General features: G+C 34.0%; 2 protein-coding genes and 1 pseudogene across 17 annotated transcripts in view; 1 reads left to right on the forward strand and 2 right to left on the reverse strand.

Moving 5' to 3' along the window:
• LOC133880568 (putative disease resistance protein RGA4) lies at positions 1–24,204 on the forward strand. Of its 16 annotated transcripts, none has more exons than XM_062319529.1 (16): positions 1–353; positions 4,052–6,652; positions 6,766–6,827; positions 6,941–7,051; positions 7,157–7,247; positions 7,494–7,593; positions 7,666–7,816; positions 8,592–8,659; positions 9,057–9,120; positions 9,306–9,490; positions 9,607–9,701; positions 10,071–10,215; positions 10,345–10,434; positions 10,628–10,737; positions 10,831–10,901; positions 11,001–11,267. In XM_062319529.1, exons 1-2 carry the CDS (start codon positions 51–53, stop codon positions 6,611–6,613), a joined length of 2,865 nt encoding a protein of 954 aa, XP_062175513.1. In that variant the 5' UTR covers positions 1–50; the 3' UTR covers positions 6,614–6,652; positions 6,766–6,827; positions 6,941–7,051; positions 7,157–7,247; positions 7,494–7,593; positions 7,666–7,816; positions 8,592–8,659; positions 9,057–9,120; positions 9,306–9,490; positions 9,607–9,701; positions 10,071–10,215; positions 10,345–10,434; positions 10,628–10,737; positions 10,831–10,901; positions 11,001–11,267. The 16 variants fall into 16 exon arrangements, with proteins under 16 accessions (XP_062175513.1, XP_062175515.1, XP_062175508.1 ...); XM_062319531.1 differs by having other exon boundaries at positions 9,399–9,458; XM_062319524.1 differs by lacking the exon at positions 8,592–8,659 and having other exon boundaries at positions 9,306–9,458.
• The window catches only part of LOC133880576 (mRNA cap guanine-N7 methyltransferase 2-like), a 101,498-nt gene continuing 90,456 nt past the window's right edge, over positions 15,150–26,191 (reverse strand). Inside the window, exon 10 of the mRNA XM_062319554.1 lies at positions 15,150–15,613. Coding sequence (XP_062175538.1) covers positions 15,473–15,613 — 141 coding nt within the window. The 3' untranslated portion in view covers positions 15,150–15,472. The remainder of the gene's footprint in view (positions 15,614–26,191) is intronic.
• LOC133879769 (mRNA cap guanine-N7 methyltransferase 2-like) lies at positions 15,884–17,341 on the reverse strand (annotated as a pseudogene).

A 26,191-nucleotide genomic window follows, 5' to 3' on the forward strand; every position in this document is an offset into this window, starting at 1 on the left:
TTCGTTCAATTCTCTACCCTTCTTAGCATTCCTTCACTCACCATAAAAAAATGGCAGAAGGTGTTCTCTTCAACATTGCTCAGGAAATCATTGGTAGTTTGGGCCCTTTGGCTATCAAAGAGATCAAACTGCTGTGGGGTGTCAAAGATGAGCTTGAAAAGCTTAAGGACACGGTTTCTATCATCAACGATGTGCTTCTAGATGCGGAGGAGCAACAGGTTAAGAGAAATGCAGTTAGAAATTGGCTGAAAAAGCTAGAGGATGCCATGTATGAAGCAGACAACTTGCTAGATGATTTCTCCACTGAATCTCTGCGGAGAGAAATTATGACCCGTGATAAGATGGCAAAAGAGGTACTCCAACACTCTCAATCCGTTAGAACTAGGTTTTTTTATTGTGAAAATTAGAACATATATTACTCTTTCTTAGATCTGTATCTCATCATCTCAAGGCAATATATGAGAGGGTTTTTTGTTCCTCTCTCTCTCAAATCTTTCCTTTCTTAGAAACATCATTGCACCATGTGTTATTCGATTGAGTGACATCATAGAATTTTCCAAAACCTTAACATCACGATATGCATATAAAAGAACTACCTCTTAACTAAAATAAGGCCAGACAACATCTAACTACTAAACTACGGAGTTTAGACACGTCAGCCTTAGCTCTACGGTCTAATCTAAGAGTGAAAATACGGGTGGATAATTACCGTCCGCATCCTTCGTTATCCGCACCTAACCGCTAACCACATATGTAAATGCAATTAGGGTTAGCAAAAATTACTATTCGTATATGAGGATGCAGATGTTTTAGGTCGCATATATATATATATATATATATATATATATATATATATATATATATATATATATATATATATATATATATATATATATATTTAATTAAATTCACCAAAATGATCGGTGTCATTTTGAATTTAGTAAGTTTATGACATTTTTAGATCTTCAATGACCCTTTATGGCTAATAATCACGAATTGTGTAACAAATGAAATATTAATTTATTTCAGCTTGCATATAGTAATAAATCTAAAACTTTCATAACTTCGTACGCGGATATTGTGGTGAAAATGCCTTTTATTTCTATTTAATGATTTGCAAAACCATTTTGACTTTGAAAATTATTTATCTTCCCATGTGTACTTAAGAAGATTGTCAAAAAAAATTTAAAACTAAGTCTCTGACTTTTAATTTGGGGAATTGCCTAGAATGACCCACTTAGTTGGATCTTCTCCTAACTAGTTTCTCAATTCTAAAGCTACATACAACTTAAACATAATTTTATTTTATTATTATTATTTTTTTTAAAAGAAGAAGAAGAAGAAGAAGAAGAAGCTAGTTTTGGGCCTAATTAGCTTTAAACACCTTTTTAGGCCCATAATCTAATTACAATAGATCAAACACACTTCTCTAAACATGTCTAACAAATTTTCTGAAAGTAAATTCAAATCAGTATATTTTCTTAGATTTTTTTTTTTGGGAGAAATTTACATTATTTAAAACTGGTTTTCCTTTATACATTATACATAGTTATAATTAAAAATCAGTTCTAATTTTTTTTTGGAGATATCCATATGAAATTTTCAGCATTGCAAGACTTGGGCGCCATGGCTGATCGTTCTAGTTAAATCATAGGATTTGTAAAATAATTTTTCATAACAAAAATACTTTACAATATCTAGAATAAATTTTGTAATTAAAAAGACGTACGGGTCAATTTATTTAAGAACTAAGTTTGGTTCGGCTGGGGTAAATTCTACCCTCTTGGCCAATCCTTACTTGTTTCCTCAACATGTACATATATAAGATTTTGAAATTTAAATCACTAAACCATTGGCCGGCTACATGATTATATCTAATCAAATTTGAAACTTTAGTATAAAATTATGCCTATCGGTTCGGTTAAGTTCCTAACAGAACCATCTAGTGGTTTTTGATGATGTTTATGCCATGTTTTGCTTGTAATCAAATCAAAACCTACATGAATCAATATGTCTTTATCCGATTTTAGATACCAATTAAGTTATGATTTTATGTAAATATCATGTGAAATCTAATTAGTGTGATAAACAACATCGATAATCTGACAAAGTTTTGTGTCTCTAATGTTTATCATCATGCATATTAATTATCAACTAATTAAAAAGAGAACAATTTCATGCAAAATCACATAATTGATCTAAACTTACATAAGCTTAATAAATAAAACACATAGTTTCATCAAAACTAAAACTAAGACATTGAACTTTGCATAAAGAGCTCAAGAATTAAAATTGAAATACTCACACTTGGGATGTAAGAGATTGAAGAGATCGAAGACTTGTTGCTTGAATTTTCTTGGCCATAAATCTTAGAAGAGAAGTACGAAATTTTCTAGAGAAAATATTTAAGGGGCAGCGGAATTGGTGCTTGGGTTTTGATGTTTTTGCTCCTCGTAGAATTTTGGAAAAAATACATTTTAGCTCCCTCAATTACCACTACTTTTGCATTTATGTCCCCAAACTTTAAAAGGTGATATTTAGGCCCTCTTAAACTACCACCCCATCTTAAATGATTCAAATTTCCTATAAAGAAATATTCTACAAACCATTCTTTAAAAGTGACATGTATCATTTAATATGTAAGTATCACATGTTTGAATAACATGTGCTTCTCACATACTTTTTTAATAACTTAAAGGATATGTGTCACTTTTTGATAATGGTTTGCGAGAATTTCCTATAAACCAGTTTGTTAGGATTTTGTATCTCATGTGAAATAAGCCACTACATTAGTAATTGCAATTGGCATCAAAATAGATGGAAAAGTAGTCGTGTGCACTGTACGTGAATATTTTTGCATTTAACTTTCCAAAAAATAAAAAAATAAAAAATAAAAAGAAAATTATTAAAAAAGGGGGGGGGGGGGGGGGGGGGGGGGGGAAGGGGAGGGTTGTTCGACCACCTTCTTTGCATTTTGAGGGTGGAGTTGTGTGTGTGGTTCGACCACCCCTTGTGTGCCAGATATTTTATTTTATTTTATTTTTTTTAAAAAAAATAAGTTTCAAAGTTTACTTTTTTTTTTTCTTCTTTTTATATATATATATATATATATATATATATATATATATATATATATATATATATATATATATATATATATATATATATATATATTTTTGGTTATAAATATTTAAAAAGTAGTCACCTGCAGTGCACGCGCGTGACTACTTTTCCACCTATTTTAATACCAATTGCTAATGAAGTGCTTATTAATATTTGACATGGAGAGGTAGTTTAAGGGATCCAAACGTCGCTTTTTAAAGTTTGTTAGTATAAATGCAAAAGTGGTAGTAGTTTAGGGCCAAAATTATATTTTCCCCTAAAATTTTTGAAGAATGAAAATGTGAGGGGGACTAAAGGGGTAGGTCGAATATAGGGTACTTGGTTGGGATTTTTCTTTTCTAATTGAAAAGTGATTCGGGTTTGAGTCATAGTTTCATTAGGATTTCATTTAAGGCTTAAAATTAAATTTTGGACAAAAATACCACTAGAGGGGTGGTTAGGGTAAAAGTTGATATGTTGTGGTCCCTCCGATAGCATTTGGTGGATGAAAATGAGTTTTTTGGTTGGGAGGTCATGGCACATCAGCTTGGGTGGATGAAAGGTAGATCCTTGGGCAATATATAGCATTTATCCATGGAATTTACTTGCCAAAGTAGGATTTGGATTGAAATAAAATACCTGGAATTCAAATCCCATGCAAAACCATGCAACATGTGGCCATGGATTCCATTATCTAGTGTTCTCGAAAATTTTTTAGAATAAAAAAAATTAAAGTAATAATGTCACACTAATGAGTTTGATCCATGTAATTTTTTAAAATATATATATATATATATATATATATATATATATATATATATATATATATATATATATATATATATATATATATATATATATATAATAGAATTAATAATAATAATGTCACATTAATGAGTTTGATCCATGTAGTTTTGATTAACTTACTTTCTAGGGTTGAATGTTACAGGTACGCATTTTCTTTTCCAAATCAAACCAGTTTTTATATGCTCTCAAAATGGGTCATAAGATTAAGGCGATAAGAGAGAGGTTAGATTCCATTAATGCAACCGCAAAAGATTTCAAATTAAAGTTGGGCCATGAAAAGATACCAATCCAGAATAAGAAGAGGTATGACAGTTATTCTTTTGTACGTGTAGAAGAAGTTATTGGTAGAGAGGATGCTAAGAAAGAAGTTATAGAACGTCTAATGGAATCCAATGTTGAAGAGAATGTTTTGATCCTTCCAATTGTTGGTATCGGTGGATTAGGAAAGACTGCACTAGCCCAACTCATATTCAATGATGAGGAAATTAAAAAACATTTTGAGCTAAAGATGTGGGTTTGTGTCTCCGATAACTTTGATGTTCAAATCATTGTTGAAAAAATATTAGGATATGCAAAAAACAAGAAACTAGAACAAGTTGAAATGGATAGGTTGATCAATGCTCTTCGAAATGAAATTGATAGAAAGAAATACTTACTTGTACTGGATGATGTGTGGAATGAGGATCCTAAAGAGTGGTCTGATTTGAAAGAATTGTTGATGGGTGGTGCAAGAGGCAGTAGAATATTAGTAACTACACGCAGTGAAAAGGTTGCGAAAATTACTTGCACAATTAAACCATATTCATTAAGGGGTTTAGATGAGCTCAAATCATGGTCTTTATTTAAACATATGGCATTTGAGAAGGGACAAGAGTCGGAAAATCCAAGAATTGTTGCAATTGGGAAGGAGATTGTAAAAAAGTGTGTAGGTGTCCCTCTTGCTATAAGGACAATGGGAAGCTTATTGTACTTTAAAAATTCAGAAATAGAGTGGTTGTCTTTTAAGAACAATGAACTCTCAAAAATATCTCAGAGAGAAAATGACATCATACCAACTTTGAAGCTGAGTTATGATCAACTTCCTTCACATTTGAAGCATTGCTTTGCTTATTGTAGTTTGTTTCCAAAGGATTACGAGATTGATAAATCAACACTGATTCAGCTTTGGATGGCACAAGGGTTTATCAAGTTATCGGATCAAACCCAATGCTTGGAAGACGTTGGCCATGAGTATTTTATGAATTTACTCTGGAGATCATTCTTTCAAGAAGTTAAAATGGATAGTTTTGGTGACATAATTGGATGCAAAATACACGACCTCATGCATGATCTTGCCATATCAGTGGCAGGGCCGTTGATCACCACCTTAGATGATAAGGAGATAAACATTGATGAGAAAACTCGTCAAGTAGCAGTTGCTTACCATATAAGCAGTTCATATGAAGTTACAACTTTATTGTGTAAAGCAAATAGGATGCGAACATTTCTTTACCTTGGCCGGCGGCACTTTAAGGCTAATATTGATTGTGATGCAACCTTTTCAAGTTCCAAGTTCTTACGCGTGTTGGATTTGCAAGATGCAGAAACTTTGCAAAATTTAAGCTTTATTGGGAAGCTGAAGCATTTAAGATACCTTGATTTTTCTGGAGACTTAAAAATAAAGAAGCTGCCTGATTCTATAACAAGATTGCACAATTTGCAAACACTAAAACTCTCCTATTGTTGGTCACTAAAAGAATTGCCGAGAGACATTAAAAAATTAGTGAACCTCAGGCATCTTGAGATAAATAGATGTCCTAGGTTGAGTTATATGCCAGTTGGATTGGGGCAACTGACTAACCTTCAGACGTTATCCGCATTTTATGTCGACTCGGGTTCTCCCTCCAGACATAGTGATAGTGGTGGTTTACAAGAACTAGGCGGATTAAATAAGCTGAGAGGAGACTTAGAGATTCAAAATCTGGGACATGGGAAAGGTGTTGCGTTAGAATGTAAGGCTGCGAATCTGAAGGCGAAACAACATCTTCGTACTTTGTCTATAGAATGGACCAATAGTCGATATGATGCCAATAATTCGGATGAAGCGTCATTGGAAGGCTTGGAACCGCACCCAAATCTGAAAAGGCTTTCCTTAGAATACTATGAGGGTTCAAGGCTTCCAAGTTGGCTCTTGTTACTCACAAACCTTGTTGAATTTGAATTAACGTATTCTCCGAAATGCCAGTATCTGCCAACGTTGAGTCAACTGCCTTCTCTCAAGTATCTTAGTCTTGATTCGTTGGACGCTATGGAGTACATATCAGAAGACGGTGATAGCAATGAGTTCTCTTCTTCTTCAACGGTGCAAACACCATTTTTCCCGTCTCTCGAGTTTATTTGGCTCTGGCATTGCCCTAATCTCAAGGGGTGGTGGAGGAGGAGTAGGATGGATTCTTCTGTGGAGCTCAATAGTGATAGTGATAATTCCGTTGAAATAACGGAGCATCATTTACTCCCTTCCTTTCCTCGTCTCTCAGAATTATCGATCAGGGATTGCCCTATGTTGACTTCCATAGAGTGGATCCACAACTGCAAATCACTTCAAGTGCTTAAAATTGAGGATTGTCCCATCTTATTGCAAAGATACAATAGAGACACAGGTAAGGATTGGGCCGAGATCGCTCACATTCCAAAGTTATATTTACAGCAACTGCCTCAAGAGTGAGAAAATTCAAGCACCGATTGAGCATTTCGACTGATTCGGGTATATTACTCGTCATTTTATCTTAATCCTTCATAGAACTTGAAACACCCACCTTCTTCATCTTCATTTTCTTCATTTTTCTCTCTCAGTATGTCGTGTTTGTTAAATTTTAGATGCAGAAGCAGCAGAATCCGTTGAAGGCACAGAAGAAACAGGGGATCTTCGATTTATTCAGGTATTTAGGTCAACACTTTATCTTAATTCTTCAAAGAAATTTGAGTGACCACCTTCTTCACCTTCACCTCCTTCATTTTTTTTTATCTCTCAGTATCCCTATTTTTGATACAGAAGTAGTAGAACCTATTGAAGTACAGAAGAAACAGGGACAAAAATTCAGATCTTATAAAAAAATAAAATCTAGGGCAGTGGATTCGTGATTCTTCACATATAGGAGAAATTGTTAGTAAATTATTACTTCCTATTTTCTTTCTTCATTTCTAATGATATATAGTTTTGTGTAAACGCAGTTGATGAGGCGATGCGTATTTCTCTTTGTGTTAACAGAGTGAAAATTGGCATTGGTGAAACCCAGAGCAAATATTAAGCGGAAGATCCAAGCTAGCAATAACACTCCAAGAACTACCTTACTGCACGGGTATTCAATTTGGTTCAATTATTTTTACATATAAGCTTCCCACATATCACTTTATCTACATATCAATGCCTATTTTTTGGTTAATTAGCTTAGTTTGAAATAAAAGAGCAGTGATACAATTATATTTGTATTGGCTCAGCCCTTTAGAGTTTAGATTTGCATGATTTTAGGGATGCGTTTCAGTGTATGCTCTAATTTGACTGGATATCTCTCACCATTAATTCAACTAAGTGGAAATTATTCAAGGGCTACACCAAATTCAAGGGCTTCCCATATTCGTGGTGGTTTATTTTTGGCTATGTTGGAGCTCCTAATAGCACAGTCTGTTTTTCATCTACAGATAGAGGTGAGTGATTTTTATTTGGATTATCATTTTTGAGCTATTGTTTCTTTTATTCATTTGGGTTTTTGAATTCAGAAGGAAATGCATATGAAAGGATAATGGGGTACGGGAATTATGGCGGATTTGTGTAACATGCTTGGACAAAACATCTCGCTTCCTCAATCTTTACAAAGACAGAGTATTGCTGACTATCCCACTTAATTGGAGAGATGCTAGAGGCAAATAGGTGAGAATTAGCCAAAGGTTGCTCACATCCAATATTAGAATGTGAATATCGATCTATTAGTGAAAAATGTTTTAAGAAACAAAATACATTTTCTACTACTTCAATTATTAATCAAATCCTACATAGTCAATCAAATGCCAATGTTACTTATAATAAAGTGCCATGGGATACCCTCAGTTGACTAGTGCCTTTTATAAACAGCATATTTCTAATTAGCGAACAATTAAGCTGGATTAAATGTCTTGAATTTACTGTTCATTAGAACTTTGTAGTTTGATTGGTGAGTTACACACAACCAACGGATCGATACTGTGAAGGAGTGAAACAACTTGAGTAGTACTCAAGTGAGACTAGGATATCCATGTAGGGCACCGGCTTAATTATATTTTAAATACCAACCTTCTTCGCCTGCACCTCATTAATTTATTATTCTCTCTCAATATTTCTTGGTTGTTAAATTTCCAGTAGTAAAAGCAGCAGAAGCAATTGAAGCATAGACAAAACATTGGATGGGGATTCTGACTTTATTCAAAAATCCAGGGCACTGCAATTTTTGTAACAAGTTAACAACTTAGTAGTGATTATCTTTTTTCTTGTTTTCTTCTCTCATATTCATCAAAATTTTACCGCATACATGATTCTTCAAAAATCAGGAAAAACAGTAAGTAAATTACTTTTTTTTTTTCTTTTCTTTTCTTTTGTTTCTTCATTTCTAAGAATATACAGAGTTGATGATATGATGTACTGGGCATTTCATTTTCCATTGTGTAACCAGAGAAAAAATTGGCACTTAGTGATATTGGATAAAATATTGTAGGGAGCGTCAAATCTGGCAACTACATTGTAAGAATTAACTTGTTTTATAGGTATTCATTTGTCTCAATTCTCTGTTACACATAAGTTTCCAATATGTCATTCTGTCTTCAAATGATCAATTAAAATATATGGCACTTGAATGATTCCACTCTAAATATCAATTCCAATATGTCATTCTTTCTTAAAATGGTCAATTATGTTGGTTCACCCTTTAGAGCATAGATGTCACGATTTTAGGGAAGCATTTCACTTTATGCTCTACTTTGACTGGGCTTTTTGTCATCAATTCAAATAATAATTTTCAATTAAATGGAAATTGTGCCTAAAATTTATAGTAGGGTTATATTTCTTCTAACTTCTATATCAGTTAGGTTGCCTTAGTTTAAGACCATAAGTCAATGTTCAAGAGTTTCTTATTTTTCAGGTGGTTTATTTTTGGCTTTTTAGAAGCTCCTACAGCCCAATCCGTTATGCATCTTCAGATACAGGTGATTGGTTTTCACTTTAGCAAATGTTCCATTGTACTGAATATCATTTACAAAAACGCTAGAGATTACTGACTATAGTTACTAGCAATACACACAGCGGATTAGTGATAGCCTTTCTAGGTGAAGCTATTCTTTCTATAGATATTAATAACAACAAATGATGCCTTTCCTGCTCTAATATATAGGTGGGAGTGGGCAAGACGTTATTCAGTAAGACTACTAGAATCACAGCACTAGAGTTGGTTTGAAAAGGACTCAACACTCTATTGTTTATGCAGCTCAATACATATCATTAATTGGTTTGAAAAGGATACAACACTCGATCTGTTGTTTATACAGTTACGTACGTGACATCTTTTCTTAACTCTTTGTACGTAATCAAATACCAACCCAGTTCTTTTTAGATTATTCCCTTTCATTTCAGGTATTTTGATTCTTTTTTGAAGTTAGCTTCTTAATTTTTTTGATTCTTTATGTGGAAGCTAGATGGGAATCAAATGCTTAAACATACAATAGAGTATGTCTTTCGTCAAAGAAAGCTACATGTTTCTACAATTATGCAGCAACTAGCAAACAATTGTGTAAGTGTCTGATTCCTTATGTAATCAAATTTATATTAAATTCATTTGTTTTGGATGTTATTACTTTAACTACATAAGCATGGTATTACTTTCATCTTTGAAGTGATCTTATTTTCTAAGGAAGCTTAGCACACCACAGAGTTATCATCTAGCCATGGACAATTAGATATATGAAATCTATAAAAAAAAATCATAAAAATCCAGAATTTTGTTGTCACAAACATAGGCTTCCTGTTGACTTGTCAGAAAGCTCTTAAATTGATTCGAAAATTGCAATTCAAACAATTGTAGATACGAAGTTGACAGCTATAACCTGGTGATTTAAACAATGCTTGGAATTCCTGTACTAATGGAGGTTAAAAAATACAGAGACGAAACCTTGCTAGGAGGGTGAAGGAAACGAAGCGTAGTTAAAAAATGAGCACGGCAAGTCATCAAGTGTGTCACAGTTGGTGATGGAGCTTTTGGAAAGACTTGCATGATCATATCTTATACCAGCAATACCTTTCCCACGGTATGATTGATGATGTTTCATTATGAATCATACAAATCCAGCTTTAATATGTACGATTAAGAATAAACTCAGTCTAACTATACTAGTAATTATATTATGATATCTTTTTCCTTCTTCAAATTCTTATAGGATTATGTACCCACTACGCTCAACAACTTTAGTGTCAATGTCGTGGTTGATGGTATAGCACAGTTAACCTTGGACTATGTGGCACTGCTGGTAAGTAATTGCTTCATGGGTGTAATCAATTTGTTGCTATTACTCTGTCTGAGAGAGTTTATCAAGCTTATACTTTGGTATTCATATTATAGACTCGAAAATTGGTAAAAATTAGACATCAGCAACTTGAATTAGATATTTTGTTTTTGTTGGTTTTTTTTTTTTCAACCCCACACCCTTTACATGAATACAGGACAGGAGGATTATAACTTGCTGAGGCCTTTGAGTTACAGAGGTGCAGATGTTTTCTTGTTGGCCTTCTCTCTCATTAGCAAAGCCAGTTATGGAAATATCTCCAAGAAGGTTTTTCATCAAAACCCAATAACATTTTTCTCAACTTCTTTAGTTAATTTATGGGTAATTTTCTAATATCAGTCTGACACATTTATTTTTTAGCTTCCAGTGAATTCCTGAGCTGAGGCATTACACCCCAACTGTGCCAATAGGGCTTGTAGGAACCAAACTTGGTATGGGTTAATTTTACTACTCGAATCATATTAATCTTGAGTAGCCAATTCAAGCCAATTTAAATTTAACCATGCAAGTTTGGATATGATTTGTTGCAGATGTAAGGGAAGAAAAACAGTATTTGATTGATCATCCTGGCGCTACATCAATGATCTTGCAGTTGACTGCTGTATGGAAATCAGGGTTGTCGACCAAAAGAGGGAGTGGGAAGATTCACATACTAATGATATGAAGGGTGATTGAGATACAAAATGATATTTAGTCAAGATTTTCTTCTACGGGGACTCGATGTTCATAATTCTTGCTTGTTTTGCACCTTTGCTATATCCATTTATTGGCGTGTATTAATCATGAGGTAATTTATTGGCGTGTATTAATTTGAAAATTCTTTTAATTTAATCTATTAAACTAATATCTATTTCCAAAGCGAGTAATTTGAATGACATTTATTGGTTTAATGAACTGAGTTTAAGATATGTTTTTCTCAAATGTATATGGAGAAAAACTTATTTATCCTTCATTTATTCCAAATTGGGAAGTAATATATTCCATTTTATCATCCTCTTTTACATGTTTCTATTTCTATTGAAGTGAAGTGTGGTTTAGGGATAGATTCTTCTCTTCCCATCAAAGTAAACATCATCAAAGTTCCCTTTGGTGTTTTAAGAATTAGTCTTTTCTTTGAAAAAAAAGTATGAATCTCTTAAATAATTTTGTATAGTTGCAAAAGCAATTCCTTCCTTTTTTTAAAAAATAAAGATAAGTGGGAGCAATTCCTTCCAAAAAGCTTTGTTGTTTTCTCATAAAGAGTTTTTCTCCGATTAACAAAAGACTTTTAAATTTTCTAAGGTAACAATATATATAATATATATATATATATATATATATATATATATATAGTAGAGTTTTAAAAAAGTTTAACCTGTCTTTATGAGCAAATTTGTTTAATCCAAGTATAACATTTAATTTTTTTTTTAATGAATAAGTAATCAATAATATTACTGACTAAACAACAAAAGTACAAACAACGTCCTACAAAGACAAACAACACAACACAACCAAAGCAAAAAATAAGCCTAGTTACAACAAATCGAAACCAACAAAAAGGCTGGTATTAAACCAGTACAATATCATCTACATTCCAATTAATGCTGACATTTTTCCTAGGGATTTGATTGCTGCACTACATGGGCACAACACCCCCTCACATGAGGGTGAGCCCCACACACTGGTCCCCACTCTCATGTGAATGGGTGTTGTGCCCATGTAATAAATCTAACATTTCCCTTTTTCCTATTTTTTTTGAATTTTCCTTTGCTTGAAATCTGGAAACGAACTTTCCAAAAAATCATCTTTAAGATCTACTCCTCTAAAGTATTACATTTAAATTGAACAGAGTATCTGTTCAAATTGGGGAAAAAAAATGAATGAATACATTGAATTGGATTTCATTAGGCAAACTATACAAACAAATATTTAAAGCTACAATCCGATTATTAATAGTCATTCATGGTGTACCCAAAAATAATTTCCCAAACGACTCTCTAAATTTCATTCTCTTTCTCAATGTGCAAATCATAACTTTGACATCAAAGTGTTCTCTCACCGGCCCATCCAAGGAAGTCACTCGTGCTTGTTTTCCTTCTCTTTGCAAATGTCATCGACCTGGAATATGATGTCCGGTCAATTGATTCATCAATTAAAAATAAATGTATTTACTATTAAAATCGTCTTATTTAATGATCAAATTTAAATCATTAATAGCTATTCGAATAGATGCAATGGATGGACACATTGGTTCATAATAGAGACGAAATTTCATAGAATATAATCTGCATCGAATTATGAAATAATAAAATTCATTGACCCAATAAGCTCGATCTAGCTCAAATAACATATATTATCCATCTAAGAAAGAATCAAAATCTATTAGTTGCAATAATTCATCATCAAATAATTCTATGATCACATTTGAAGAAAGCATAAACACCTATTCGGGTATCTCAAAAAGTGAATATCCATAATCAAATAGGTATGGTGAAGGAACACGTACATTAAGCTGCATGCATAGATTGCTATTGATATTGTTCAATGATAGAATAATATATTTAATATTTAAACTTAAGTATATATAATATATTCACATGTATATTTCAAACATGTTACCGACGAAAATGTGTGAATTATTCACGAAGTTAATTTATATAATGTCCATGATCATACATACATATTGATTCAGTCACACATTCACATACATCATGCATGCATATGAAGCGAAATGCAAAACTAATTCAAATAATAAATTCTAGAAAGGATTTAAGGCTTTGAAAATAATAATATATATATATATTTTAGGAAAAAAAAAATACCTTACTTAAACTACCACGTAATTCTCAATGTTCTTCAAATTAAAAAAAAAAAATTAATTTTTTTTCTATTATTAATAATCATGAGGTGTAATTCAAGACAAGGATCCTCTCTATTTAAATGAAGTAAATATTATATATTTTATAGTTAAGATTTAAAATTGGTGCATAACGGTATATATGATATCACATTATTTAATTTTTTTTTTAAAAGATGTTTTAACATTGACTTTATTTATACGATTAAATATACAAACTTTAATTTCTAACTTTTAATGTATACTATCTATTTCATTTAAAATTAAAAGAACTCTATTTTATATTAAAGTTGGCGACGTAGACGTCGAATAACAAATACTTAAAAAGCAGTAATATACGAGATAGTCGTACGGAGAAGGAAATTGGAGAGGAGCTGATTCTTTATTCAAGAGTGGCAAAAAGTAAAATGACAATTTTGTTCCTCTAAATGAAATGGAAATGATCTGATTTCTAGTCAGGTAGTTGTAAAAACGGGTGCATTCATTGTGAGTTGAATTCAAATCGCACACACGTTACAAGAAACTGGGGCTTTTACTACTGATCTTTTTCCGACAAAAATCGATGCCTCATAGTTGAGTGGGATTGTGGGAACCTTTCATAATTCGCAAACTAGTCTTGTTTCTTTGCAAAAGTTACTTGAGAAATATATTTCTTATAAATACAGGTAAGGCTACAAAAAAGATTTATTGCGTATTTGCGTCATCTCAAATGTTATGTGACTTTTATAATTATCATTAAATTTAAAATTATAAATTAAAATAATTTTAAAAATCATGTGAAAAAAGAAGAAGAAGAAGAAGAAGAAGAAGACCGTAAAAAGAGCACGAAATTGAAAGAAGGGGACAAGTTCAAACCCACCTTAATTCCACCATCCAATCCTCCGCTCCATTGTTAATCGTGCGAGTGGACGTAAAAGTCTTCTTTGAAAAGATGAATTGTTATTAAAGAACACAAAGAAGAGATAAATTGTTGATCGAATCTTTCTTAGTTTTTTTATTTTTTTTATGCATATTCCATTGAGGGTGGCGGAACATAATAGCCGAAGGAGAGGCCAACCGTACAAGTAAAGTGGTTTTCTTTTTACAGTCTTACTAAGGAGAGTGGATTGGTGTGCGGGTCATGATACTTTCAAATTATTTGTTCGAATTTAAGAGAATTTAGGTAGATGATTGTGAAAGACCACTTATAGGAAGACTCACCTAGACCAAATAAAAATTAGACTGCCCAACCACTTATCCGGTCAAGTGAGTCTTATAAGTGGTCTCTCACAATCACATGTCTAAATTCTCTCAAATTCAGACAAATAATTTAAGAAGATTATAATCCAAAGCAAGGCACTGTTTCAATTGTTAGAACAACTCCTCACACCCTTTATCGCTATCAAATTCCTTTCCCAGCATCTTCAAAAAGGAAAAAACATTTATGAGTGGCTCTGGATGTAAACTAAATAAGGACAGGAACGCAACCTATAAGCTGGTTTGTGTTCCAAGGAGCATGTATCTTCAAAATTACCTTTATTTTCTCATGGTTTACCAAACATATGTTGAAATTTTTGAGAAATATAAAATATGAGAATTATTGTGGAAGTAATAGAGAGAGAAGAGAGATTAAAAATTGTAGGTAGTTCAGTGTTAGACAACTACATCTAGACTGTGTGTAAGGCACTCCCCTCACAAATTGGATAAGACTCGATTTTGTTGCGGGTGTGACCCATAAAATTGTTTGCACTTAAGAAAATTCGAACTTTAGACTTTATTGGGATGGCACCAAGTCCAAAGCCTTTACCACTTGAGTTAACCCTCATCACTTAAGCCAACCCTTCTTGAAAAATGCTTCAAATCATCAAGGAAAACATAACAGTATAGAGACAGATAATTGGGAATCGATTATGGGTTTTGGTCCTTACTGAAATGGCACCCTTGAGGTAAATGATAGAGAATGGACCAGATTTCACTAAATAGCCACAAGCTTAAAATACTTACAGCTTCTCAATGGAAAACAAAATGGAATTTAGGCCCAACATTTCACATTCATTGAGCTTTAATTCGTATATACAACCTACACATATAAATGAATTTAATCAAAACTAGAATTGACCAACCCCAATACCACATCCTGATGCTTCCCCTTGCCATCCACATCCCTCTTGCTTGTCTCCAACCAGGTCAAAGCACCTCCGAAAAATGTAAATCCGCAGGGCCGGGACCCAAAATCCCTTTCTGGTCATTAATCTTGCCTAGGGAAAGAGGTGGCTCTGTATGTCCACTCTTTTCATCATCTCTCCACCCAGTCCCCTGCCATTCTCTCTACAACATCAACAGAAGCCAAGCAAAGCAAATAAATAAATTATAGGAGAAATAGGAAAAGATTATCAGGCCAAGCAGACAAAACAGTTTTCTGCATCAGAAGAGCAATTCGCCATAAAAAAGAGACAATTTGAGGGTCCATCACTACAATCAGATTGCAATAACCTCAAGATTTCCTTCTAACTCATTTTAAAGAAGTCATTCTCGGGTTTGGATATGTGAAGAACATGACATTATGCCTTTTACATGATGCTCTTATTATAGCCTTTGCTAAATATTAGAAATACTTGTCTCATCATGATTGTAACTACTCTCGTGCAATAAAGGGGTCATTATTGGGGGGGCAACATCTGGATCTGGCTTTTTTGAAATATAAAAGTGGTATAAAGACCTGCAAAAGGGAAACGCCTAAAGAACCCATTATTAAACTGCTGAACGGAGGAAGTAGCAAATAAAGGGGAAGGTTGCGGAGTAGATGATGGAGTGTGAATGCATCACCTAACACATCATAAGATTGAGGAAGCAGTCTCCCTCTAGGATCAACAAGGTTCGGACCGGAATTCATTAGCATGCATGCAAATTGGGCTCTTTTGGCGACAACCAAATAAGGAGAATGAGTAATAAGATTTACTCAATCAAACAAAGGCAATGACAAAATACACTACATAAAGTAAATTTAAAGCGGAGGGACCATTCAGATTTTAGTTCCTTTCAGAAATTGGCAAGGAATTCAAAAAGAAAAGACAAATCTGCAAGCCTGTTGTCATCATAAAATTCCGTTAAGTTTTGTATTTCGACATACTCAAGACCAGCTTCTCTTGCCAACCTGAATTCATATCAGACAAGTTGATCATTAGAACATTTCAGAGCCAACATCAAAGCTAGAGGGCATTTCAAATAATAAAACCATTTCACTACCAGCATTCCAAAGAAATATGAGAATAGCAAACAAAAGAAGCCAACTTGAAGTCTTTAAACTTAGCAATTAGAAGAATCTACAATAGAGGGGAGAAGCTCAATTATATGTTGGTGATCCATAGTGGATTGTAATTAGCACCCTCCATTTTTAAACACACCCGTCCTATTCCAACCAAAGTTCTAAACTTAAATCCTGCCTAATCTGCACTCACTTTGGAGGTAGAAAGGATTTATGGCAGTTTATAGTATTAAACAAAGTAAAGAACCAAAATAGAAACATTACTATGAAAGCTTTCAAATATCGACATGCGTAATTTTGGTAACATGGTCAGACCAGAAAGTGGTATTGACATAAAAAGCACTAAACAAGCCAAAACACCTATAACCAGTGCCAATTCTTTCACAAATCATAAGATAGAAACAAACCTGATGAACCTTGGAAAATGAACCAGGCAATGGGTTTCAGCAGAAATATCACTGGCAAATTTCAGCTGGTATTTCTTTCCAAATAACGGGAACCTAGAAATGTACAGTATATTTGATGAGGTGGCCGATTTGGGCATCGTCCCACTTGTCAGCGTCCAATCTTCCTCCACAGAACAACTTGCACACCGTGGCGTAGGGGTGGGCAAAGATCTTGACGAGAGCGGTTCTGGCGAACTCGTAGAGCCTCTGGTGAGTCGACTCGCTCCTGGAGACCGCGAGTTGACTCATCGTCTTCTCTTGAGATGACAGTGGAGTGGAATTGGGAAGGACTCCGAAGGAGCAAAAGAATAGGAGGTTTTGCGGATTCGGATCCGGATTGCACGGATACAGACTATACAGTACAGTAATTAATCTACAAAAAAAAAAAAAAAAATTATTTTTAAAGCACATATAACTATTGAAATTTACAATGTTATCCCAAATTTTTAATTACCATGCAATTTATAACTAATCCTTTATAATGTCTTCTGAACTTTCAAATTTTGTAATATCTCCAAACAATCCTTTTGGGAAATTTTTTTATTTTTTTTTTCAAAAAAAAAATATCAATGGCATTTTTGTCATTTTTAAGAGATGTGGTACATTACAACTTCAATAGTAATTTGAGGAGCCATTGTATCAATTGAAAGTATGAAAGAACATTGTAAATTGCAAGGTAATTAGAAGGGAGTATATTTAGTCCCCATTTACAACCATTACAATAATTAAAAATAAAAAATAAAAAAAATAAATTGTTGTTTTGGAGTGGCTAAAGTACCTCCTTTAGCCTTAGGGTGATTAGGTCACTATTCAATAATCGATTTGAAATTGATTGGACCATCCTTCAATAAAATATCACCCTTTCATTTTTATTTTTTATTTTTAAATATATTGATGTCACAATTTGGGCAATTATAAAATGAGAACACAAAAAAGAATGTATTGCGCTCGATGCAATTCGCATAAGAGTGTAAACCCAGAGTCAGTTTCTAGTTATTGGCCAAAATTGGGAATCGGCTCCGGAGTCCCCAGTTATTTAAAAATCCTAACCGACTCCGAAACTGGAAATCCTGATTAAGCACTCAGTTAGTGTCCAAATAACCAGGTGAACTTGTATTTTCAGCTTTCAAACTTGCTATCGGCCTGGTTTTCAGCTGGTTTTGCAAAAGCAGCTCATACCCGATACCAGAAATTCAGCTATGCAAGCGGAATAATCAATAAGAATAGTGTGGGCCAAGAATTCTGGCATGTAACAATGAAGATGCTGATCACTGTGATGTACATGGCAATTGTCATGCTCATAAAAAAGGGGAGGAAATTCCATTAGTCTAAGCATCTTCACATGAAAAACCTGATCACACTTCTATTTTATATAAATAAAGTATATAGTGGTCTACACACGATAGGGAGTAGGATCTGCTAATTAATATACAAAAATGAAAACTAACATTGGTCTTTGATTTCTTACCCGACTTAGAACTCTTCCCGAAGGTGTGGTGTCAAAACATGACATGGGGGCATGCAAGATACTGTGTGAAGAGAATTTGGCTGTCTTAAGCCCCACATCTGTTACAGAAAATTGGCTGGTTAGAGGGGTGGCCCGCGAGTAGGCTGGGGTGGCCCCGCAAGCCACCCCAAAGTCCCAATTTTTTCTAAAAAATATAAAATTAACATTTTTAAGTTTTTAATTTTTAATATATTTATTTATTTATTTAGAAGAACACGTGTCTTGTATTTATTGGATTAACATGACAACCTAACAGACTATTAAATTTGAGCCACCTTATGGCCGGTCTGAGAGTGGAAGAACCACCCTCAAGGGCCTTGGGGGTGGCCACCAAATAGCAAAATGGGGTGGTTAAAACCAACTCCAGGCCAAACGGGATTGGCCGAGCCAGCCCCATACCGGTTGAGTTATACCTCTTTTTTGTTTCTTTTAATCTTTTTTAATTTTTAATTTTCTAGTTTTTTAGTTATCTATTTTTTCTATTTTTAATAAGTCATAGTGACACTTGTCAATTTAGATACCATCTTTGTTTTTAGTGATAAACATGTATTATCTATGATACAAATTAAAAGCGATGTAGGAAAAAATAAAGTTGTTAAACTACATGAGGTCAAAGCCTCAAATGTATTTAACCCTTTATTAAAATAAACGGTCTACATTAGAGGTATTGCACCCCTAACTTAGGTTTTTTTATTTATTTTTTAAATGATCTTGAACTTCTTCAAGGTATGGTCATTTTCCGTACCTACTCCTATTAGGTAAACCTAAAATTCATGCCTCACACCCCTCTTAGCGTGTACCTACTCCGTTTTAGTTTAAAAGGGCTCAAATTAGAGCTGTTTGTTAAAACGGCTCCAACGAAAACGACTCAAAAAGCCCTTCTTTTTTTCTTTTTCTTTTTTTTCTTTTGTAGTGAAGATTTATCAAAGAGACTGGCCCTAAAAGACAGTTTGCACCTGATAAATTTCAAACTTGAGACCATGAAAAAAAACTCAAAGTCCCAAGCTCCCCAGTGACGCCGGACAGAATAGTGAACCAACAGGTAGTTTGTAAGAAAGAAAACAGAAAAATTACCCCAAACACAGAGACAAACTCTTAATTCGATAAAATTATCAAAAATCAATAAATGTTGGAAAACGCCCACAAGCCAGGCTAATATAGCTGAAAATTCAGAATTTTACCAAAAATAGCAAAATCCCAAAAACCCTAATAAAACGAAATACAAAATAAAATAAATCTTCTACCAAAAATCTGGCCCAGATCGGACTCAAAATCACCTCCTAATCAATAAACGAAAAGTTACCATAAAAGGAAAAAAAAATCTAAAATTAAGGTTTTGAAAAGGAAAACAATGGATTTTGGGCTCGAAACGAGGCGCACCAAACGTAGCTGGGTGGCCACGACGTGCGCGCCAAAGAGAGCTTTTCGAATTAGGGTCATATGCGCGAATCGGATACTCGTAGCCAAAGTTATGACCAAAATACTGCAGCACACTTGAAAATTGCCATAATTAGGCTAGATCACGATTTCTTTCCAATCTTGCGCTGATCTGCCTACCCCAGGTAATTCAGCGCCATCAATGTACAATCTGACAACTTAGCATCATCTAATTCGGATCCCCCTACATCACCTAACTTAAGTATTGCTCATGGTATAATGCTCAATTTGTTTCGACGTAAAATGTTTTCCGTTGTAAAATATTTTCAACGAAATAATTTTTCACAAAAAATGATTTTCCTGAAAATATTTTTCGGCGTTTGGCTCATATGAAAAAACCACTGGTGACAAGATTTCATCACTGGCCAGTAGGATTTCGACCACTTTCACCAGATTTTGGCCACCTTCGCCGGAATTTGGGTTAGCCCGATTCCGATGAAGGTGGCCAAAAAACAACAAAAATTGCAAGATTCTAGCCAATTTTTGCGGAATATGGTCGGTCGGAATCCGGGGACAGTGGTTAGACGTCACCGGATTCCGACACAAATTGCCAGATTTCGACATTGGCCGAATTCTGGACTATTTTGCCAAAATTTGGTTTGCCGAATTCCGGCGGCCATCACCAAAAGCCAGATTCTGGCAATCAAATACCAAAATTTAGGGACCTTCAGAGTTAGATTTAGGCTACCAACAAACTCTAATGCCCAACGATAACGGATTTCCACAAACGTGCGCGTAATAATGAATAGTTTAAATCTAAAAAACGATTTACGATTTTTAAAACCATAAAACGTTTTCCAAAAATTAAAAAGGTTTTTACCTTCAAACTGAAAATGATTTTCGTTGACTATCATTTTAAGTTGCACCAAATACCAAAAAATATAAAAATATTTTTAAAAAAATATTTTACACATAAACAAACGTAACATACTTTCTCTTGGAAGAAAGTTTTTGGTTTCGTACATGTCAAGAAAGCCAAATTAGAACCAATCCAAATAGTTAAGGAATTCAAGAAAGGTATTTACAAACACGGAAAAAGAAGAGTAATTAGGAAAGCAACTTCAATGCCTCAAAGGAATTCAAGAAAAGTATCCCAAACACTAAAAAAAAAAGAGAAGAAGAATATAAAGGCATCTTCAACAACGTACATTGATAACAAAACAAGAATATTTACTAGTCAAAACAAAGAAAAGCTATAATTAAAAAAGGCTAGAAATTAGCACTAAAACTCTCCGATTGTGGGTTACTAAAAGAATTGCCGAGAGACATTAAAAAATTAGTCAACCTCAGGCACCTTGAGATAGATGAATGTGATAGTTTGAGTTATATGCCAGTTGGATTGGGGCAACTGACTAACCTTCAGACGTTATCCGCATTTTATGTCCACTCGGGTTCTCCCTCCAGACATAATAGTGATAGTGGTGGTTTACAAGAACTAGGCGGATTAAATAAGCTGAGAGGAGACTTAGAGATTCAAAATCTGGGACATGGGAAAGGTGTTGCGTTAGAATGTAAGGCTGCGAATCTGAAGGCGAAACAACATCTTCGTACTTTGTCTATAGAATGGACCAATAGTCGATATGATGCCAATAATTCGGATGAAGCGTCATTGGAAGGCTTGGAACCGCACCCAAATCTGAAAGGGCTTTCCTTATGGTACTATCAGGGTTCAAGGCTTCCAAGTTGGCTCTTGTTACTCACAAATCTTGTTTTATTTTATTTAGTCAATTCTCCGAAATGCCAGTATCTGCCAACGTTGAGTCAACTGCCTTCTCTCAAGCATCTTTATTTTTATCATTTGGAGGCTATGGAGTACATATCAGAAGACGGTGATAGCAATGAGTTCTCTTCTTCTTCAACGGTCCAAACACCATTTTTCCCGTCTCTCCAGACAATTAATCTCCATAAATGCCCTAATCTCAAGGGGTGGTGGAGGAGGAGGAAGATGGATTCTTCTGTGGAGCTCAATAGTGATAGTGATAATTCCGTTGAAATAACGGAGCATCATTTACTCCCTTCCTTTCCTCGTCTCTCACAATTAAAAATCTGGGATTGCCCTATGTTGACTTCCATAGAGTGGATCCACAACTGCAAATCACTTGAAGTGCTTGAAATTCGTGGATGCTCCAGTTTGACATCACTGCCCGAAGAAATGCATAGGCTAACATCTTTGCAGAAGCTAACAATTGATGAATGTCCCATCTTATTGCAAAGATACACAGGTAAGGATTGGGCCAAGATCGCTCACATTCCAAAGTTAGATTTACAGTATCTGCCTCAAGAGTGAGAAAATTCAAGCACCCTGATTCGGGTAAATTACTCGTCATTTTATCTTAATCCTTCATAGAACTTGAAATACGTGGCTTCTTCATCTTCATTTTCTTCATTTTTCTCTCTCAGTATGTCGTGGTTGTTAAATTTTACATGCAGAAGCAGCAGAACCCGTTGAAGGCACAGAAGAAACAGGGGACAGAGATTCAGAGCTTGTAAAAATTAGATGAAGAAAATGAAAATTATTATATCTGCCAGACTACCTCAACTGAGAAAAAATTAAAACACCCATGGATCTTCGATTTATTCAGGTATTTAGGTCAACACTTTATCTAATTCTTCAAAGAAATTTGAGTACCCACCTTCTTCACATTCACCTCCTTCATTTTTTTTTTTTATCTCTCAGTATCCCTATTTTTGATACAGAAGTAGCAGAACCTATTGAAGTACAGAAGAAACAGGGGAAAGAGATTCAGAGCCTATTAAAAAAAATCTAGGGCACTACGTGATTCTTCACATATTAGGAGCAATTGTTAGTAAACTATTATTTTTTACTTCCATTCTTCATTTATATATATATATATATATATATATATATCTGTGTAAACACAGTTGATGAGGTGATGTATTCTGGGTGCCTTATTTCTCATTGTGTTAACAGAGTGGAAATTGGCACTTGGTGAAACTGGAGCAAATATTGTGCGGAAGATTCAATCTAGCAACAACACTCTGAGAACTATCATACTGCACGGGTATTCATTTTGGTTCAATTATTTGTTACATATAAGCTTCCCCACATGCCACTTTATCTACAAATAATCAATTAAAAGATTTGGCAGTTGAATAATTCCATTCTAAATATCAATGCCTATTTTTGGTTAATTAGGTTAGTTTGAAATAAAAGAGCAGTAATACCTTGTATTGGCTCAGCCCTTTAGAGTTTAGATTTGCATGATTTTAGGGATGCATTTCAGTTTGTGCTCCAATTTGACCGGATATCTCACCATTAATTCAACTAATTAAGTGGAAATTATTCCTAAATATTATACTATCATTTTTCTTGTAACTTCTAGATGTTGATCACCTTGGTTTAAGACGATAGGTTGATGTTAATGCTTATAGCATACACCAAATTCAAGGGCTTCCCATATTCCGGGTGGTTTATTTTTTGCTATGTTGGAGCTCCTAACAACACAATCTGTTTTTAATCTACAATTATATTAAGTGATTTGTTTTCACTTTAACTGATGTTCCATTATACTGATTACTGTTTACAATAATGCGAGAGATCCATTGACTATTATTACTAGCAATATGGACGGACAGTGTATTGGTGAAGCTATTCTTTCTATAGATATTAGCAACACCAAATGATGCCTTTCCTGCTCTATATATTTTAAAAATATGAAATTTGTGGTATACGCTTCTCTCTCCAGTGCCAAAGGGTGAAGATGGGTAGAGTAGTGCAGGACTCTGACAATGATGTATTTTCTTTTTCGTATATTTAATGGTAATTTTAATCCTTACGAGCTAATGTGGAAGTTGTTTGCACAATTTTGTATATTTGATTAGCTATAGGCCTACAACATTAAGTGGTGTTTGTTTTGCTGGTGTGAAGAGAGATTTGCATTATTTTTTGAGGATAAAAGGGTGAACAAAAAACAGTAAGTGGTGTTTGGTAGGGAAGTTTGGATAAAAACTATAGCTTGGAGATTCAGAAATCCTCTGAACTCTCACTTGAAATGTGTACATATTTCTATAAACCAAAACAACAAGAAACATAAGATATAGGTGGGAGTGGGCAAGACTGGCGTAAGCCAACTAGAATCCCAGCACTAGAGTTGGTTTGAAAAGGACTCAACACTCTATTGTTTAAACAACACAATACATATCATTAATTGGATTGAGATTGAAAAGGACTCAACATTCCGTTGTTTATTTAGTTACATACATGACATATCTTTTCTTAACTCTTTGTAATCAAATGCAAACCCAGTTCTCTTTAGGTTATTCTGTTTCATTTCAGGTATTTTTAGCTTCTCAACTTTTTCGATTCTTTATATGGAAGCAAGATGGGAATCAAATGCTGAAACATACAAGAGTATGTCTTTTGTCAAAGAAAGCTGGTTCTACAATTATGCAGCAACTAGCAAACAATTGTGTAAGCATATGATTATTCCTTATGTAATTAAATTTATATTAACAATTTGGGTTACGCAGAATAGCTTCATTTGTTTTGGATGTGAAAAAGTTTGTTGCAATATGCTAGAAATATCCTTTATTTTGTTTTATTTCATCCGTTATGATAATTTTTTGTGTTAGCAGTACTTAAAGACCTCTACTTAACTTCAAGGACAGCTTTTAGTTTCCCTTCAAAAAAAAAAAAAAGGACAGCTTTTAGTTTCAAGAACCTAGCTAGTTCTTGGCTATGATTACTTGTGAAGCATAGGTTGACGTTGAAATATTGCAAATCAATACGTAGTTAATTTATTTTACTATACTTGTTTTGCTTAAAAACAAATTTTCAATTATTTTCATCTTTATGCCTAACTGTAAACATTTTAATCATAAAGAATTACTAGACATGTGAATTAATCATTTGAACAAGTTTGTGAAGTTCTTATTTTCTTTAGCTTTCCCTTTTTATGAAATTCAAACATGGAATAGAATAAATTGGTGATAAAGGCCTTGAGTTCATGGATCTTACTACAAAGAATAAGCGGTTAGCAATTTAATGAATCATATTAGATTGATTAGCTGTTTTTGCAGAGAAATATGTGATTACTCAATTGAGACGGCTCTTAAAGACTAAAAATTTTAAAGCTGGCATTTGGTAAGTGCTTTAACTACATGAGCATGGTATTACTTTCATCTTTGAAATGATCTTATTTTTTAAGGAGGCTTAGCACACCACAAAGTTATAATCTAGCCATAAACAATTACATAAGTATTTTATTTTCATTTAGATATTAAATACATTTGAGCATCCTAATTTAAGAGTATACGATGGGGGAGGAGTAGACCAAATAGTCGTTTTACTAATTATATTATCTACCATTCATCCTGTATTGCTACTCTTTAAGGCCGAAAACACTATAGGTGTTGTTTTGGATACCATTTTAACTACATAATTAAGCATGTAATTTGTAAAATTAAATGTCTAGTAGTTGGAGTTTAACACACTTGAACGATTTACTCTTGTGTTTGTCATAACTGACGCCAGGTAATTCACTTTTCAAATAAGATGACAAGAGCCAGCAGTATCATATGTTGGAACTGTGAAATGGCCAGCTCAACAATTTCAAAGGGACTTGGATTTTTGTCAAAGTGGAAAATTATGGTAATTGGATGTTTATTAAAGAATTTTATTTTTGGTTTCTTTCTATATTACCACCTTTAAAAAACATGTAAATTCTTTTGAGGTTGTCAAGTCTGTGGCGGTTGAGAATGATCATTCTTCTTGTGTCAATTGGAGGGAGAGAAGAGCAGCTGTTTTGATATGCCTCTTTGAAGGCCAAGAAGGTGAATTACGAGTTATTCTTACGAAGAGATCCATGAAAATGGCCTCTCACCCAGGTATAGATTTGCACCAAATTGATGATCCACGGTGGATGTTGACAGTTTGAGTGAAGAAGATTGATGTGAGTTTAATTCCATGTAGCAAACAGGGGATGTAGCATTGCCAGGTGGGAAAATGGAGGAAGGAGATGTAGATGACTCTGCTACTGCGTTGAGAGAAGCCATGGAAGAGATTGGCTTGGAGCCCAATCTGGTTCAAGTTGTTGCCACTTTACAGCCTTTTACCTTTCTTTTTCTTTTTCTTTTTTCTTTTTAATTGAAAACGGAAAGGGGTTACAAAGGGGTCCTCCCATTTTTTATCTTAATGGAAAAAAGAATAGAAAACTGGTTGAAAATGCTTCCAAACACATGTCCTAGCATGCAGCAATCATTTAGCTCATAAGTTGGAGTAGATATGAAGT

This window comes from Alnus glutinosa, chromosome 10, assembly GCF_958979055.1.
Source record: "Alnus glutinosa chromosome 10, dhAlnGlut1.1, whole genome shotgun sequence".
Lineage (NCBI taxonomy): Eukaryota > Viridiplantae > Streptophyta > Magnoliopsida > Fagales > Betulaceae > Alnus > Alnus glutinosa.